The following is an 18,318-nucleotide window of genomic DNA, read 5'->3' on the forward strand; positions in this document are numbered from 1 at the left end:
TCTACTTTGATGGTAATTAGCATTTTCGAATTTAAGAGTAAATGGATCCGAATATGTTGATAAGTCCCTTTGTCCTAGAGAGATTTAAACGGTTATCAAAATGTCACACCAAGGTAAGCCTAGAAGAAACACAGCCCTTATTTGAAGTGTTTCTAAAATCCCCTGCGGAAAAATGAATGATGGAAAAACGATTGGTACCATTTCCCTGTTTGACCGCTAGGTATTATGGGTATTATGACATAGCCACATAGTCTACCGTGCGTCTAGACATTCTAACGCACATTCTACCGCGAGTCTAGGCATTCTACCGCGCGTCTGGGCATTCTACCGCGCGTCTGGGCATTCTACCGCGCGTCTGGGCATTCTACCGCACGTCTAGGCATTCTACCGCACATTCTACCGCACGTCTGGGCATTCTACCGCACATTCTACCGCGCGTCTAGGCATTCTACCGCGCGTCTGGGCATTCTACCGCGCGTCTGGGCATTCTACCGCGCGTCTGGGCATTCTACCGCACATTCTACCGCACGTCTGGGCATTCTACCGCACATTCTACCGCGCGTCTGGGCATTCTACCGCGCGTCTGGGCATTCTACCGCGCGTCTAGGCATTCTACCGCGCGTCTGGGCATTCTACCGCGCGTCTGGGCATTCTACTGTGCGTCTAGGCATTCTACCGCGCGTCTGGGCATTCTACCGCGCGTCTGGGCATTCTACCGCGCGTCTAGGCATTCTACCGCGCGTCTAGGCATTCTACCGCACATTCTACCGCGCGTCTGGGCATTCTACCGCACGTCTGGGCATTCTAACGCACATTCTACCGCGAGTCTAGGCATTCTACCGCGCGTCTGGGCATTCTACCGCGCGTCTGGGCATTCTATATAGCCATATAGAATGTCTATTTAATGCCTCTATTTCTAATGGAGCCCCCCAAAATCCCAATGCTCGAAAATATCCTACTTTGTTTATCAACAAGACAGTCTTTGATGATATGCTAATTTTACAGAGGTGGTTCGTTGACCCATATATGTGTGAAATTAACTAAGTTGTGTTAACTCCCCGAGCTAATGCCTATGACCCTCAAACTCAACTCTGGACCTCAAACCAGTTCCACTGCATTTTTTTATTGTTCTCCTCTTATCAGGGATACCAGGTGTGTGCAATTAATTATCAGGTAGAACAGAAAACCAGTAGGCTCCAGACCTCGTTCGGTAAGAATGGAATACCCTTGGCCTAAGCTCAGCAGGCTAACAGTCTTGTGGTGTAGATGAGGACCAGGTTTGAACCATAGCCTAGTTACATTTACATTTCAGTCATTTAGCAGACACTCTTATCCAGAGCAACTTACAGTAGTGAATGCATACATTTCATACTGGCCCCTCATGGGAATCGAACCCCCAACCCTGGCGTTGCACACACCATGCTCTACCAACTGAGCCACAGGGAAGACTTGGTCAACTAATCTGCTTAAATATGGAATGCTGTTTGTCTATCAGGACATTATAGTGCTATTTTTGTAGGGTAAGCCCATTAAAGTATTTTATTTTTATTTTAGTTTTATGCAACTGTTGTACTCCAGTCATAGTAATCGGAACCTTCTGCTGGTGTTGTCATCTCAACGAGGAGTGGTTACTGGTGGTTTCACAATATTCCGAAAGACAAAGCATCAATACCCTGTGTTGAATATCACCGTAAAATGCGAACCGGCTGATACTGTTTTAAAACCGATGCGAGCGCACGCCTCTCACCCTATTGAAGTTCAAAGCGCTTACTACTAATACCATACCACGTAAAATTAGAGTTCTTTTTAAGTTGTGGACGAGAGAATGGCACATACCACGGTGCTCAGTGATGGGTCACAGTATGAGAACAAAAATGAGTTGGTTACAACGAAGGATGGAAACGCAACTCTGGTAATGTTATTTTGACCGTTATTTTGTAACCTTTCTCAATTTGTATTCACCGAACTTCAGACTAATGTGAATTGATCAGGCTAAACCATGTTATATTATTGCAGAAACCCGGAGGCATTCCTTTCTCCAGGAAGATAAGTTATGCAGTTGGTGGCATGCCCTATCAGATGACGGCCAACGCAAAGGGATTCTTCTTGCAGATCTTCCTGCTGGATGTTGTACAGGTCAGTGCTGGGATTGGATGAGGTCTGCATGGATGACACTGGTGTTTAATCTCAACTATTGATCTGAGGTGGAATTTTGTACAAAAATATTGACTTCCTCGGCCCACCCATATTAATAATGAGGATTATAATGTCAGTATAATCAATAAGCATGGTATTCATCTATTGATGTTGATTTTCTATAGACTATTCCAAGTTGACTGGAATAGTGTCCTCAGTTCAATTCTTATAGCATGTTTTGTATTGTCTGTAGGATGTGTGTGGTGGGGTTTTACAAGTGTTTGTGTGTGGTGGGAATGCAAATATTTGTATTAATATTGTACCTCAAATCCCATCTCCAAAGAAAGTTGTTTTTACAATGCAGAAAATGATCAAATAATCTATCTGCCTCTAACATCATGGCTGAAGTTTAGTTATTGGCGTCAAATACTCTTTGAGTTTTTTTAACAAAAGTTATTTCGTAACTTCCCCTTATGTGTGGCCTTGGCTATAAACCCCTCCTAGAAATTCAATGTAAGATTTTACTACTTTAGGCCAACTATACCAACCAAGCAGCCCATATATGATGTTAATAACATAGTGTGTATTTCAGATTCTGCTTTTGTTATATATATTTATTGGCGTGGTATTGCACTCAGCCCTCATCCCATGACGCAACAGAGCAGCCACTCTCTATAATTTAACTACACTGTCACCTCCATTACTTTAGTTAGTGAGTTCTATTCATACCAGGCAATGTTTTCACAGAAAGCACAGGACAAAGGCTCATTCCTTAACCTCCCCACCAACTCCACCACTATCCAATAATGATTATTTATACTGCACCTCTAGATGGGGGCCTTCTATGCATCTCTCATCCTCTTCCTTGGCCGGGCATGGGATGCCATCACTGACCCTCTGGTGGGATATATGGTCACCAAGAGTGGTAGAACACGCATCGGCAAACTCATTCCCTGGTTAGTGACTTCAGAAGGGCAACAGCCATAATATCTGCAGCGCCCGCACTTCTTATTCAGAGGGTTTGTGGGTTAAATACGAAAGACACATTTCAGTTGAATGCATTGTTGTACAACTGACTAGTCTTTCTCTCTTTCTTTCTCTGCACGTCACTGATTTAGGCTACACGCCAACGATAAAACATGATGAAACTACCCATGATTTCACCATTCAAGTAATGTGCAATATTCCCTCCCTTCCTCAGGATTGTGTTCTCCATGCCGCTGGGCGTCCTGGCCTACATCATGATGTGGTTCACGCCTCAGGAGTCCATGTCTCCCTCCTCCAGTTTCTTCTGGTTCTTCATCTGGAGCTGCCTCTTTGATGCCTTCATGACTGTAAGCTCAAATCAAATGAAATTGTATTTTGTCACATGCTTTGTAAACAACAGGTGTAGACTAACAGTGAAACTTACGGGCCCTTCCCAACAATGCAAAGGAGTAAAAAAAAATATATAATAGAACTATTTAAAAATGATAAAACAATAAATAAATACACAATGAGTAACAATAACTTGGCTATATACACAGGGTACCAGTACTGAGTTGATGTGCAGGGGTATGAGGTAATTGAGGTAGATATGTACATATAAAGTGCATTTGGAAATTATTTAGACCCCTTGACTTTTTCCATATTTTGTTACGTTACAGCCTTATTCTAAAATGGACTAAATAAAATAAAAAATCCTCTACAATCTACACACAATACCCCATAATGACCAAGTAAAAACAGATTTTGAGATTTTTGCAAATTTATATATATAAATATAAATAAATAAAATGGAAAAACCTTATTTACATAAGTGTTCAGACCCTTTGCAATGACACTCAAAATTGAGCTCAGGTACATCCTGTTTCCATTGATCATCCTTGAGATGTCCACTTGGAGTCCACTTGTGGTAAATTCAATTGATTGGACATGATTTGGAAAGGCACACGCCTGTCTATATACAGTGGATTGCAAAGTATTCATCCCCCTTGGCATTGTTCCTATTTTGTTGCCTTACAACCTGGAATTAAAATATATTTTGGGGGGGGTTTGTATCATTTAATTTACACAACATGCCTACCACTTTGAAGATGCAAAATATTTTTTATTTTGAAACAAACAAGAAATAAGACAAAACTGAACTTGAGCGTGCATAACTATTCACCCCCCCCCCCCCCCCCCCCCCCCCCCCAAAGTCAATACTTTGTAGAGCCACCTTTTGTAGCAATTACAGCTGCAAGTCTCTCGGGGTATGTCTCTATAAGCTTGGCACATCTAGCCACTGGGATTTTGCCCATTCTTCAAGGCAAAACTGGTGCAGCTCCTTCAAGTTGGATGGGTACCTCTGGTGTACAGCAATCTTTAAGTCGTACCACAGATTTTCAATTGGATTGAGGTCTGGGCTTTGACAAGGCCATTCCAAGACATTTAAATGTTTCCCCTTAAACCACTCCAGTGTTGCTTTAGTAGTATGCTTAGGGTCATTGTCCTGCTGGAAGTTGAACCTCCGTCCCAGTCTCAAATCTCTGGAAGACTGAAACAGGTTTCCCTCAAGAATTTCCCTTTATTTAGCGCCATCCATCATTCCTTCAATTCGGACCAGTTTCCCAGTCCCTGCCGAGGAAAAACATCCCCACAACATGATGCTGCCACCACCATGCTTCACTGTGGGGATGGTGTTCTTGGGGTGATGGGAGGTGTTGGGTTTGCGCCAGACATGGTATTTCCTTGATGGCCAAAAAGCTACATTTTAGTCTCATCTGACCAGAGTACCTTCTTCCATATGTTTGGGATGTCTCCCAGATGCCTTTTGGCGAACACCAAACGTGTTTGCTTATTTTTTTCTTTAAGCAATGGCTTTTTTCTGCACTCTTCCGTAAAGCCCAGCTCTGTGGAGTGTATGGCTTAAAGTGGTCCTATGGACAAATAGTCCAATCTCTGCTGTTGAGCTTTGCAGCTCTTTCAGGGTTATCTTTGGTCTCTTTGTTGCCTCTCTGATTAATGCTCTCCTTGCCTGGTCTGTGAGTTTTGGTGGGCGGCCCTCTCTTGGCAGGTTTGTTGTGGTGCCATATTCTTTCTATTTTTTAATAATTGATTTAATGGTGCTCCGTGGGATGTTCAAAGTTTCGGATATTCTTTTATAACCCAACCATGATCTGTACTACTCCTCAACTTTGTCCCTGACCTGTTTGGAGAGCTCCTTGGTCTTCATGGTACCGTTTGCTTAGTGGTGTTGCAGACTCTGGGGCCTTTCAGAACAAGTGTATATATACTAAGATCATGTGACACTTAGATTGCACACAGGTGGACTTTATTTAACTAATTATGTGACTTCTGAAGGTAATTGGTTGCACCAGATCTTATTTTGGGGCTTCATAGCAAAGGGGGTGAATACATATGCACGCACTACTTTTCCATTTCTTAGTTGTTTTTTTCACTTCACCAATTTTGACTATTTTGTGTATGTCCATTACCTGAAATCCCAATAAAAATCAATTTAAATTACAGGTTGTAATGCAACAAAATAGGAGAAACGCCAAGAGGGATGAATACTTTTGCAAGGCACTGCAGTTGACAGTGCATGTCAGAGCAAAGGTCCCACAGTTGACAGTGCATGTCAGAGCAAAGGTCCCACAGTTGACGGTGCATGTCAGAGCAAAAACCTAGCCATGAGGTCGACGGTATTGTCCGTAGACCTCTGAGACAGGATTATGTCGAGGCACAGATCTAGGGAAGGGTACCAAACATTTCTGCAGCATTGAAGCTGCCCAAGAATACGGTGGCCTCCATCATTCTTAAATGGAAGTAGTTTGGAACCTCCAAGACTCTTCCTAGAGCTGGCCGTCCGGCCGAACGAAGCAGTCGGGGGAGAAGGGCCTTGGTCATGGAGGTGAACAAGAACCAGATGGTCCCTCTGACAGAGCTCTACAGTTACTCTGTGGAGATGGGAGAACCTCCTAGAAGGACAACCATCTCTGCAGCACTCCACCAATCAGGCCTTTATGGTAGAGTGGCCAGACGGAAGCCACTCCTCAGTAAAAGGGACATGACAGCCCACTTGGAGTTTGCCAAAAGGCACCTAAAAACTCTGACCATGGGAAACAAGATTCTCTGGTCTGATGAAACCAAGATTGAACTCTTTGGCTTGAATGCCAAGTGTCACGTCTGGCGGAAACCTGGTACCATCCCTACGGTGAAGCATGGTGGTGCAGCATCATGCTGTGGGGATGTTTTTCAGCTGCAGGGACTGGGAGACTAGTCAGGATTGAGGCAAAGATGAACGGAGCAAAGTACAGAGCGATCCTTGATGAAAACCTGCTCAGGACCTCCGACTGGGGCCAAAGTTCACCTTCCAACAGGAAAATGACCCTAAGCACACAGCCAAGACAACACAGGAGTGGCTTCAGGACAAGTTTCTGAATGTCCTTGAGTGGCACATCTAGAGCCCGGACTTGAACCCAATCGAGCATCTCTGGAGAGACCTGAAAATAGCTGTGCAGCAACGCTCCCTATCCAACCTGACTGAGCTTGAGAGGATCTACAGAGAAGAATGGGAGAAACTCCCCAAATACAGGTGTGCCAAGCTTGTAGTGTCGGGTGCCAAGCAGTTTCCGGAACAAGCGGTGATGCAGCCAGTCAAGATGCTCTCAATGGTGCAACTGTAAAACATGACAAATCTTTTCAGCCTCCTGAGGGGGAAGAGGCGTTGTCTTGCCCTCTTTACAACTGTGTTGGTGTGTGTGGACCATGATAATTCCTTAGTGATGTGGACACAGAGGAACTTGAAGCTCTTGACCTGCTCCACTACAGCCCTGTCAATGTAGATGGAGGTGTGCTCGGTCCTCCGTGGTGACTACTAAGCTACTAGCCACAATCTATTCTAATTTGCCAGCGGCGCTTATAATGTTCAGTTGCACCCAACTCCTAACAGTAGAACTATGGTTACAGCCAAATACTCTACCTTTCTTTGTGCATTGTTCCTGTGTTTACAGTCCATCTCTTCCCTCTCCAGTGCTACCATGTCCCCTACTCCTCACTCAACATGTTCCTGGGGGGAGACCAGAAGGACAGAGACTCTGCCACCGGCTACAGTAAGGCTTCCTCTGGAGTTAAAAGACTCATCAGATATTGTTTCAGATCTCCCTTGGAAAATATGATTTTATTTTAGCAGGACTTCCCGGATGAAATTATTAGTAAACACATTCTTATGACAATGATAGTACAACCATCACTGCAACTCTTAATGTTCTCCGTTGTTGTGATGTAGCCTATGTAGTGGTTATCACTATTATTATTTGTATAGAGACGTAGGCAGGCCAGACAGGATGTCAGTTTATGTCTGACTTTTGAGGGTTTGGTTTCCTGGCGGTGACTAACTCTGTTTGCTGTGGAGGTGGTGTTGGCTGAAGGCAAGCTAAAGTTAACAGGTCAAGGATCAGAGACACGGACACATTTCCTTAACTTCAGTGTAAAACATTTAAAAAAAGCGTTGGGTGCATTAGAGATAATACAAATACTGGCTTGGTTTCAGTCTATGGACAGTATGCCTTAAATGGCAATTCTGCCACTTTTCAACCTCCATATTCATTATCTCCAGCACCAAACCAGTGTCTGTGAAAACAGCAGTGTTTCTAAACTCAGCAAAAAAAGAAACATCCCTTTTTCAGGACTCTGTCTTTCAACGATAATTCGAAAAAAACAAATAACTTCACAGATCTTCATTGTAAAGGGTTTAAACACTGTTTCCCATGCTTGTTCAATGAACCATAAACAATTCATGAACATGCACCTGTGGAATGGTCGTTAAGACGCTAACAGCTTACAGACAGTAGGCAATTAAGGTCACAGTTATGAAAACTTAGGACACCTAAGGAGCCTTTCTACTGACTCTAAAAAACACCAAAGGAAAGATGCCCAGGGTCCCTGCTCATCTGCGTGAACGTGCCTTAGGCATGCTGCAAGGAGGCATGAGGACTGCAGATGTGGCCAGGGCAATAAATTGCAATGTCCATACTGTGAGACGCCTAAGACAGCACTACAGGGAGACAGGACGGACAGCTGATTGTCCTCGCAGTGGCAGACCACGTGTAACAACACCTGCACAGGATCGGTACATCCGAACATCACACCTGCAGGACGAGTACAGGGTGGCAACAACAACTGCCGAGTTACACCAGGAACGCACAATCCCTCCATCAGTGCTCAGACTGTTCGCAATAAGCTGAGAGAGGCTGGACTGAGGGCTTGTAGGCCTGTTGTAAGGCAGATCCTCACCAGACATCACCGGCAACAACGTCGCCTATGGGCACAAACCCACTGTCACTGGACCAGACAGGACTGGCAAAAAGTGCTCTTCACTGACGAGTCACGGTTTTGTCTCACCAGGGGTGATGGTCGGATTCGCGTTTATCGTCGAAGGAATGAGCGTTACACCGAGGCCTGTACTCTGCAGCGGGATCGATTTGGAGGTGGAAGGTCCGTCATGGTCTGGGGCGGTGTGTCACAGCATCATCGGACTGAGCTTGTCATTGCAGGCAATCTCAACGCTGTGCGTTACAGGGAAGACATCCTCCTCCCTCATGTGGTACCCTTCCTGCAGGCTCATCCTGACATGACCCTCCAGCATGACAGTTCCACCAGCCATACTGCTCGTTCTATGCGTGACTTCCTGCAAGACAGGAATGTCAGTGTTCTGCCATGGCCAGCGACGAACCCGGATCTCAATCCCATTGAGCACGTCTGGGACCTGTTGGATCGGAGGGTGAGGGCTAGGGCCATTCCCCCCCAGAAATGTCTTGGAACTTGCAGGTGCTTTGGTGGAATAGTGGGGTAACATCTCACAGCAAGAACTGGCAAATCTAGTGCAGTCCATGAGGAGGAGATGCACTGCAGTACTTAATGCAGCTGGTGGCCACACCAGATACCGACTGTTACTTTTGATTTTGAAACCAGTTCTTTCCAAAACCTGCAATGAGTTTCTAGCCCAAGGTTTTTTTTCCACGTCACCACAAATCTCACATACTGCTTTCACATAGGATTTACCATATTTTGCCTGTGAAGATAATTGGGCACTGTTTATATGAACAATGTTTATATACTACATTCTTGACTGCATCTGTAGCACCATGGGGATGTGTGAAACTTACTCCTCAGCCTGAAGTGTCATGTTTACGTCACCTTGCTAGCTTTTGAGGTGGCTTGATTGGTTAAGACACTTGATGGAGGATGGTCACGTGTGTTTGTAAGGCAGAGGTTCTGAGTTCACGCCTGGTATGGTGCCGAATTAGAAGGAAGTGGTGCAACGCTAAGTAGGGGTGTGCTGATCTCGTCATACTCGTAATTGTATCTGTTTTATCACACTTGATACTCATCGGATTTACTCTTGATCGGAGAACCTGGAAGTGTCCTGTAAAGGCCCCAAAAATGGTTGAAGACTCCAGTCACTCTAGTCATGGACTGCCCTCTCTGCTACCGCACGGCAAGTGGTACCGGAGCGCCAAGTCTAGGACCAAAAGGCTCATTAACAGCTTCTACCCCCCCAAGCCATAAGACTGCTCATGAACAATTAATCAAATGGCCACCCGGACTATTTACTTTTGTTTTTACTCTGCTGCTACTTGCTGTTTATCTATGCATAGTCACTTTCCCCCTACCTACATGTACAAATGACCTTGACTAACCTGTAACCCCGCACATTGACTCAACACTTATGCCAAAACATTCGGACGATAAAAATAAAATAATCTAAATGCGTCCTTTTATTCTCTATTGATCTGTTGCTCGGTGAACATGGCTGGGTGAGAAATCATATTAGCAAGAAGTATGAGCTTGGATCACGACATGACGTCAGCAATTGAATAATTATATGGACAAACAAAGTGGGCCTACTAAACAACTCCAAGTAGACAGACTAAAACAACCATGTGGCCTCAGCAAAGTCTCCAGAAAATAACTGGATTGAACAACAATGACTTAGCAACGGATTCTGATTTATACACAATGTTTGGAGACGGGGAGACTTGTGCCCTGAGACGAGTGACTGAGTGAAACAGCCGTGCGTTTGTCTGTCTGGGCAAATGAAAGCAGAGGTTAGAGCAGCTTGTTCTAATCCAATCATTGCATCAGGCTCAACTGATACCCCATCCATTTATTTACAGACAGAAGATTTAGCCAATAGTTGTTTAGAGCACACACAGCTTCACACTGTTTGAGTGAAAAAGAGATGCTGCTGGCAGCTAAAAAAAGGAAACGTTTCATAAAAAATACATATTCAGAAAATTCTCTGTTACAATACTCATTTTGCCTGAGTACTCAGCACACCCCTATCTCTAAGCAAGCAGTGTGACATCCTTTAAAAAAAATGTTTATTGAAACTTTCATTTAACTAGGCAAGTCAGTTATGAACAAATTCTTATTTACAATGACGGCCGACCCCGGCCAAACCCAGATGACGCTGGGCCAATTGTGCGCCGTCCTATGGGACTCCCAATCACAGCCGGATGTGATGCAGCCTGGATTCAAACCAGGGACTGTTGTGACACCTCTTACACTGAGATGCAGTGCCTCAGACCGCTGCGCCACTCGGGAGCACTCAGTGGTACCGTGACCCGGATCTACAGTTGAGCTCAACTCTGGGGCCGCTGTTGAGTACGTTTGAGGGGTGGATGTAGCACATAGGGATGTGTGAAACTCCTCAGCCTGAAGCTTCGTGCTTGCTTCACCTCATTTAGCTAGCTTTTGAGGTGGCACGATCGTCTAAGATGCTTGAGGGAGGACGATCGCGTGTGTTTGTGAGGCAGAGGTCCCGAGTTTGCACCAAATAGTGGCCGAATCGGGAGGAAGTGGTACTTGCTAAGCAAGCAGTGTGAAATCCTTTACCCAAGCTTTTTCATACCTCCCTTTGGCATGCAGACATGCGTAGGCCTAGCAGTGTGAAATCCTTTACACAAGCTTTTTCATACCTCCCGTTGGCATGCAGGCATGCGTAGGCCTAGCAGTGTGAAATCCTTTACACAAGCTTTTTCATACCTCCCGTTGGCATGCAGGCATGCGTAGGACTAGCAGTGTGAAATCCTTTACACAAGCTTTTTCATACCTCCCGTTGGCATGCAGGCATGCGTAGGCCTAGCAGTGTGAAATCCCACAAGCTTTTTCATACCTCCCGTTGGCATGCAGGCATGCGTAGGCCTAGCAGTGTGCCGATGTAGGTGGGCGTTTATGTAGGGGGCTGGGATATAAAATGATAGGACAAAACACACATCACGACAAGAGAGACACTACATAAAGAGAGACCTAAGACAACAACATAGCATGACAGCAACACATGAAAACACAACACGGCAGCAACACATGAAAACACAAAATGGTAGCAACACAACATGGTAGCAGCACAACATGGCAGCAGCACAACACGGCAGCAACACAACACGGCAGCAACACAACACGGCAGCAACACAACACGGCAGCAACACAACACGGCAGCAACACAACACGGCAGCACCACAACACGGTAGCAACACAACACGGTAGCAGCACAACACGGCAGCAACACAACATGGTAGCAGCACAAAACATGTAATAAACATTATTGGGCACAGACAACAGCACAAAAGGCAAGAAGGTAGAGACAACAATACATCGCGCGAAGCAGCCACAACTGTCAGAGTGTCCATGATTGAGTCTTTGAATGAAGAGATGGAGATAAAACTGTCCAGTTGGATTGTTTTTTTGCAGCTCGTTCCAGTCGCTAGCTGCAGCAAACTGAAAAGAGGAGCGACCCAGGGACGTGTGTGTTTTGGGGACCTTTAAACAGAATGTGACTGGCAGAACGAGTGTTGTATGTGGAAGATGAACTATGTGGAGCTATACCACCTCTACCTATTTCCCCAGCCAGAAACCAATTAAGTCAGTGAAGTCGAAGGCTTTTGGTCGGGAGTAAGCTAAGGCTATTAAGGGACTACGAAATAATCCACTTTTTAAAATACATAATCCACTTGTTAAACTACATAACATGCTGGTAAAATGTTGTAATAAATGAGCCAACTAGACAAGATGATCATGAGCAGCATTCACCTCAATTTAGCTAACATTTCCCCAGCCTAATTGTAGCCTAACCAATATACAAACTGAGATTCAGTGAAAATGTTGATTGATTTATCAAGATGAGACACCACAGAATTGTCTCAAAGCAGCGCGATGGGGCTGTCCCAATAAAAACGGTGCTGAAATGTTCTTGACCACACAAGGGAACACTATTACAACGATTGCTGCCTCAGCATTGCGGCAAAATTGTATGCTAAGCCTTAGGCCAAAGTTTTACCGAAATGATTAGTTATGCAAAAATAAAAGTTTTGACATTGATACCGACAATACCTTTCAGATATAAGGAAGATGCTGGATAAAAGTTGTCGGGAAAAAACGTGTTTGTATGAAAGGGATAATAGTGTTTGAAAATCACTTTTTAAAATGTTTAAACTTTTGATGTTATCAGGTAGAACTATTTTTTTTTTCTTCTACAAAATGTAGAAATGGACTGTTTTCACATATGTTGATGCTGTTATTGTGATGGAGATAATGAAAAGTAGGTTAAAAAGTGGTGGAGTTGCTCTTCTAAAAACAGTATTACTGTATGAGGCATCTTTGGTTTTAACCCCCAAAACACCCGAGGTAAAATGTTTTTCCTCTCATTTCTTCTTCACTGTTCTCCATGTCAGTGTTTCCCAACCTTTTCTCTGTTACTGTACCACCAAGTACATTTTGTTCTGCCCAGAGTACCCTTGAAGTACCCCTTTCATGTGTATTTTACCAGTTAACCTATGGTCTCACGAGTCTTCTCAAGTACCCCCTGTGGATAGGCCAGGTACTCCAAGGGTTCCTAGTACCCCTGGTTGGTTAATTCCATGTCAATGTTTTCATTGTATATGTCTCCATCCTCTTCAATTGTTCTTTTCCCTCAGGAATGGGGATGGAGGTGTTTGCAACACTGGCGGGTGCAACCATTCAGGGTCAGATTGTGGGGGTGTACCATGCTAAGAGTGCACAAGACTGCAGCCAGCTGAACTACAGCGAGGCCTCCCTCCGTAACATCTCCTCGCCCCTAATCCAGAACTTTTCCTCGCCCCTCACTGATACCCTTCAGAACACGGTTTGGACCATCATATCCATAACCCACACAGTCTTTCTCTTCTCGCTCTTACAATAATCACTATCAGACTCTTCTGTAGCTGAGAAGACATCTTTGCATCACTTCTTCTCTGCAATATGTCAGAAGTGTGAAAGAGAACTTATAAACTAGAATTTGCCTGTACTGTAGAAATTCAGTAATAGCATTGCAGTTATAGGTTCTTCCCTATTTGTGGTCATTACAGGAAGTCTAATGTTGTCTTGTCTGAACTGACAAGTATCTTTTGACGTTTTCCCCTGAGCTTGTTGCTGTGTGTCTTAATACAGATATGCTGATTTTAATATTTTGTGATTTTCTGTCTTGGTTTCAGAGGAGAGCTTATGTGCTTGCTGCTTTAGTTTTGGGAGGAATCTATTTCCTGTGTTGTGTTGTGCTCTTTCTGGGTGTGAAGGAGCAGTTGGGTGAGTATGGTTTCTTAGGTGCTCTGTTTATATGTAGATTCATTAAAATTGGACTGTGGTATGAGAGACATCAGACTATTTATTGATGATTTGTTTCACTTTCCACCTCAGCTCCTCTCAGTACCCTGGACCGTATCCGTATGCCCTACCTGGCAGGTATGAAGATGGTGGTGGGACACACCCCCTACGTCAATCTCGTATTCGGGTTTCTCTTTGCCTCGCTTGCCTTCCAGGTGAGGGTTGCCCTAAGGTCTGGGCTGTGTGTATGATGATGATGATGATGATGATCGTGGAGATGTTAATGACTTAAATTATTCTCTTTCTTTCCTGTCACGGCAACATTACCCAGATGGCTCAAGGAAACTTTGCCCTCTTCTGTACCCATGCTGCAGGCCTGGGGGCCTACTTCCAACACCTCGTCCTTATCCTGCTAGTGAGTAAAGTAACCATGTTTGACACTCATTCAGAGTAGGTTCATGCATTGGTTTAGGTAACAAGAGTGTCTTTTTTTTGTATGTATGTGTCCTTGTCTAGACAGCTGCCACATTGTCCATCCCTCTGTGGCAGACATTGCTTTTGAGACTGGGGAAGAAGACAACGCTGTACATAGGACTCTGTGTAAGTTCCCTTTTACAAGAACGTGGTTATGTATATGTTTCACCTCATCCTTGACATTTTGAACTTCCTTTATCACTCTGTCTGTTATTTCTCCTTTTTTCAGATGTATGCACCAGCCCTTGTGGTCATTGCGTCCATACAGAGCAACCTGCCCGTCTTCATCATTATGTCCATCATATCTGGGTCTAGTCTATCGGCACTCTACCTGCTGCCCTGGTGAGAGTTTGTGTTTGTACACATACAGTGCATTCTGACAGTATTCAGACCCCTTGACTTTTTCCGCATTTTGTTACGTTACAGCCTTATTCTAAAATTGGTTAATAAATTGTTTTTTTTGTTGCCCTCATCAGTCTACACACAATACACCATAATGACAAAGCAAAAACAGGTTTTTAGAAATGTTTGCAAATTTACAAAAATATAAAACTGAAATATCACATTTACATAAGTATTCAGACCTTTTACTCAGTACTTTGTTGAAGCACCTTTGGCAGCGATTACAGCCTTGAGTCTTCTTGGGTATGACGCTACAACCTTGTCAAGGGGTCTGAATACTTTCCAGATGCACTGTAGGTCAAAACACGATAAATGTGATGACTAAAATGATAGTATTAACAAGCATTAGAGTTACAGTATCATTACATGTTCAATGGCTTAGGGCCCCCGAGTGGCGCAGCGGTCTAAGGCACTACATTTTTACATTTTTACATTTTCGTCATTTAGCAGACGCTCTTATCCAGAGCGACTTACAGTAGTGAATGCATACATTTCATTTCATGCATTTCTTTTTTTTTTTTTATACTGGCCCCCCGTGGGAATCGAACCCACAACCCTGGCGTTGCACACACCATGCTGGCATTGCAAACACCATGCTCTACCAACTGAGCCACATCTCAGTGCTAGAGGCGTCACTACAGACCCTGGTTCGATTCCAGGCTGTATCACAACCGGCCCTGATTGGGAGTCCCATAGGGTTTGGCCCGGGGTAGGCCGTCATTGTAAATAAGAATTTGTTGGTGCCAAGAAGCAGAAGCTTGGTTGGGTCGTGTTTCGGAGGATGCATGGCTCTCGACCTTTGCCTTTCCTGAGTCCGTACGGGAGTTGCAGCGATGAGTCAAGACTGTAACTACGAAATTGGGGAGAAAAAGGGGTAAATAAAACACTATAAAAAAATAATCTCGTTTTTAACTGACTTGCCTAGTTAAATAAAACACATTGACATGTTGTAGCATACTGTAACTAGTCCAGGCCTCCAGCCACACCACACGGTCACACCTGATGACTCATAGCACTAACCCTGGCGGCTCGCCCCCACCACCCCCCTCATTATGTTGGTGCAAGAAACGAGTAAAACACCCTCCTACTGTTACACCCATAATAATATCATGTTATATGGATATGCATGATACTGTTTTGACTTTCTCTGTCTCATTAAGGAGCCACAACTTGCATTTTTAACTGAAGATCATAATTAGGTGATTATTGGAGTCAGGTGTGTTAGCTGGGGCTGGGGCAAAACTGTGACACCAATCAGGCCCCCGAGGACTGGAGCTGCCCAGGCCTGCTCTAGCACTACACAGCTGATTCAAATAATCATTAAGCTTTGTTCATTTGAAACAGCAGTGTAGTGTTAGGTCAGAAACCAAAATGTGCACCCCTTGGGGTCCCGAGGACTGAGTTCAGGAAACAGTGCTCTAGAGTTCTCTATCTTCAAAGCCACTATATAAACAGTTAGGTCAGTACAGCCTATCATAATGGCCCTGTCTCCCTGGTAACTGGACTGGGGCTTCCCTCCCACACACTCTGGACTGGGGCTTCCCTCCCACACACTCTGGACTGGGGCTTCCCTCCCACACACTCTGGACTGGGGCTTCCCTCCCACACACTCTGGACTGGGGCTTCCCTCCCACACACTCTGGACTGGGGCTTCCCTACCACACTCTGAGATTCTTATTTTTCCACAGCTATTGGAGACCACACTCTTAAAGACTTAATGAGTCATGAGGAAAGTTAAGAAATGGTCTGCAGTGGTCTCTGAGCTGAGACACATCTGTGTTTTACTACAACTATTAAATCATCTACTAAAGGAAGGAAGGAAGAAGAAGTGGGACAGTAATAAATGTGTTATTTATTTAGTGAAATAGTCTACAATGCATTCTCACACAGTACCTTGTCATCCTGTCTGTGTGCAGGTCTATGCTGCCGGATGTAGTTGATGACTTCAAGGTGAAGAATCCCACCAGTACAGACCTGGAGCCCATGTTTTACTCCTGCTATGTTTTCTTCAACAAGTTTGGAGGGGGGATGTCTGTGGGCATCTCTACTCTGGCATTACAGTGAGTTCCACCTGCAGGGATCGGAGATTAGAATCTTAAGTATTGGTACAAATATAAATTGAATCATGTTTGGATTTATTTACATCAACATTACTCTTCATTTGTGTGCTGTTTAGACCTTTGTCATATCTCTAAACAGCACCCAATGAAGAGTCATGTTGATGTAAATAAATCCATACATGATTCAATCTATATTTGTACCAATACTTGGATTCTATCTGTAGTGCGGCAGCACTTTCAGAAGAGTTTCCCCTCTGTAACTGCTTGTCTACCGAGTGTAACCCTCCTCTCCCACCCTTAGCTTTGCAGGGTATAAGCCTGGGGCCTGCAGGCAGAACCCAGCTGTGATCACAGCGTTGCGGGTCCTATTCGCCCCTGTGCCCGTCGTCCTCCTCTTCATTGGTCTGGTTCTGTTTTATTTCTACCCCATCAATGAGGAGCGGCGCTGCCAGATCCAGCGGGAACTGCAGAAAGCAGAGTGAGTTTCCATCCTGTTGATACTCCCAATACTCTACAGTAGATCTACATGACTTGGATTCATTGGTTGAACTGATTGGATGCTAGACTGACATCTAGTGGTAGATCACTGTAGCTGTCTAGTTTTTGTTTTTCTCGCAAATCAAATAAAAGTTTATTGGGCACGTGCACATGGTAGAGCGATTTGCTTACTTGCTAATGCTCCTCAACAATGACAAATACAAGAGTACCAAAATAACAAGTAGTAATAAAAAGTAGATTAAAAAAGTAATAAAAATAGTAATGTGAAAATAATGTACATAATAGAATCTACAGTATGATTTATAAAAATGTGCTTGAATGATATCATAATATATTAACTTTTTTTTTTAAATGTTAGGAAGACATGTTAGCTTTCCTGATAATTCTATGCCGTGTTCTATGCCGTGTTCTATGCCGTGTTCTATGACATGTTTCACTTACCAAGCCATATTGGTCTTTACAGGAAAGTGGATGGATTCCAAGTAATGGAGGCAGTACGATTGTAGACTCCGCTCAGACACAGCCAGCCTGTCTAAATGGAAACGTCCATCTGTCAGTGTCTTGCCTCATCTGGCACCATGCTAGGACACTGCTGCCTATTTCACAGCAGCTCGCATGGGTTTATACCACGGAAGATGATTGTCGTGGTCACAGGCCGAAACACAGACACTTGACTCAGCCTATATATTGAATCTTTGCGTGTGTGTGTGTGTGTTTTCTTATCCAACCATTGTAATCACTTTTGTGTACAGCTGTGATTCCCAACCTTTTTCAGTTACTGTACCATCAACTGAATTTTTCTCTGCCCAGAGTACCCCTGAAGTACCCCATGTATATATTTACCAGAATGCCTATGGTCTCATGGATCTTCTCAAGTACCCCCTGTAGGTAGTATCCCTGGTTGGGAACCACTGGTGTCCAAATACTGTTCACCGGATGCAAGGACCTCAGAGTAATACATTTGCATGTTTGTAATAAACCACTTATATTCAAAGGGATCAAGATCAACATTTTATTTGAAGTATTTTAACCTAGTATACAGTAGGCCTAAATTCTACTCTAGTCTGGGATGCTGATGCCGCATTACAGATCAAATATATTAAAATAAATAAATGGGGAAGGTAAATCTAACATCCAACAGAAGAAGAAACACCACGGGATC

At 44.1% G+C, this 18,318-nt stretch overlaps 1 protein-coding gene across 1 annotated transcript; it reads left to right on the forward strand.

The window, feature by feature from the left end:
• Positions 1-1,728: 1,728 nt before the first annotated feature.
• Positions 1,729-18,154, forward strand: LOC115168633 (sodium-dependent lysophosphatidylcholine symporter 1). The gene is made up of 14 exons (XM_029724078.1): positions 1,729-1,912; positions 2,017-2,136; positions 2,968-3,092; positions 3,338-3,470; positions 7,133-7,211; positions 13,077-13,264; positions 13,614-13,704; positions 13,816-13,937; positions 14,054-14,137; positions 14,239-14,322; positions 14,426-14,538; positions 16,515-16,658; positions 16,960-17,136; positions 17,620-18,154. Exons 1-14 carry the CDS (start codon positions 1,826-1,828, stop codon positions 17,660-17,662), a joined length of 1,590 nt encoding a protein of 529 aa, XP_029579938.1. The 5' UTR covers positions 1,729-1,825; the 3' UTR covers positions 17,663-18,154.
• Positions 18,155-18,318: the final 164 nt, after the last annotated feature.

This window comes from Salmo trutta, chromosome 30 (assembly GCF_901001165.1).
Source record: "Salmo trutta chromosome 30, fSalTru1.1, whole genome shotgun sequence".
Classification (NCBI taxonomy): Eukaryota; Metazoa; Chordata; class Actinopteri; order Salmoniformes; family Salmonidae; genus Salmo; species Salmo trutta.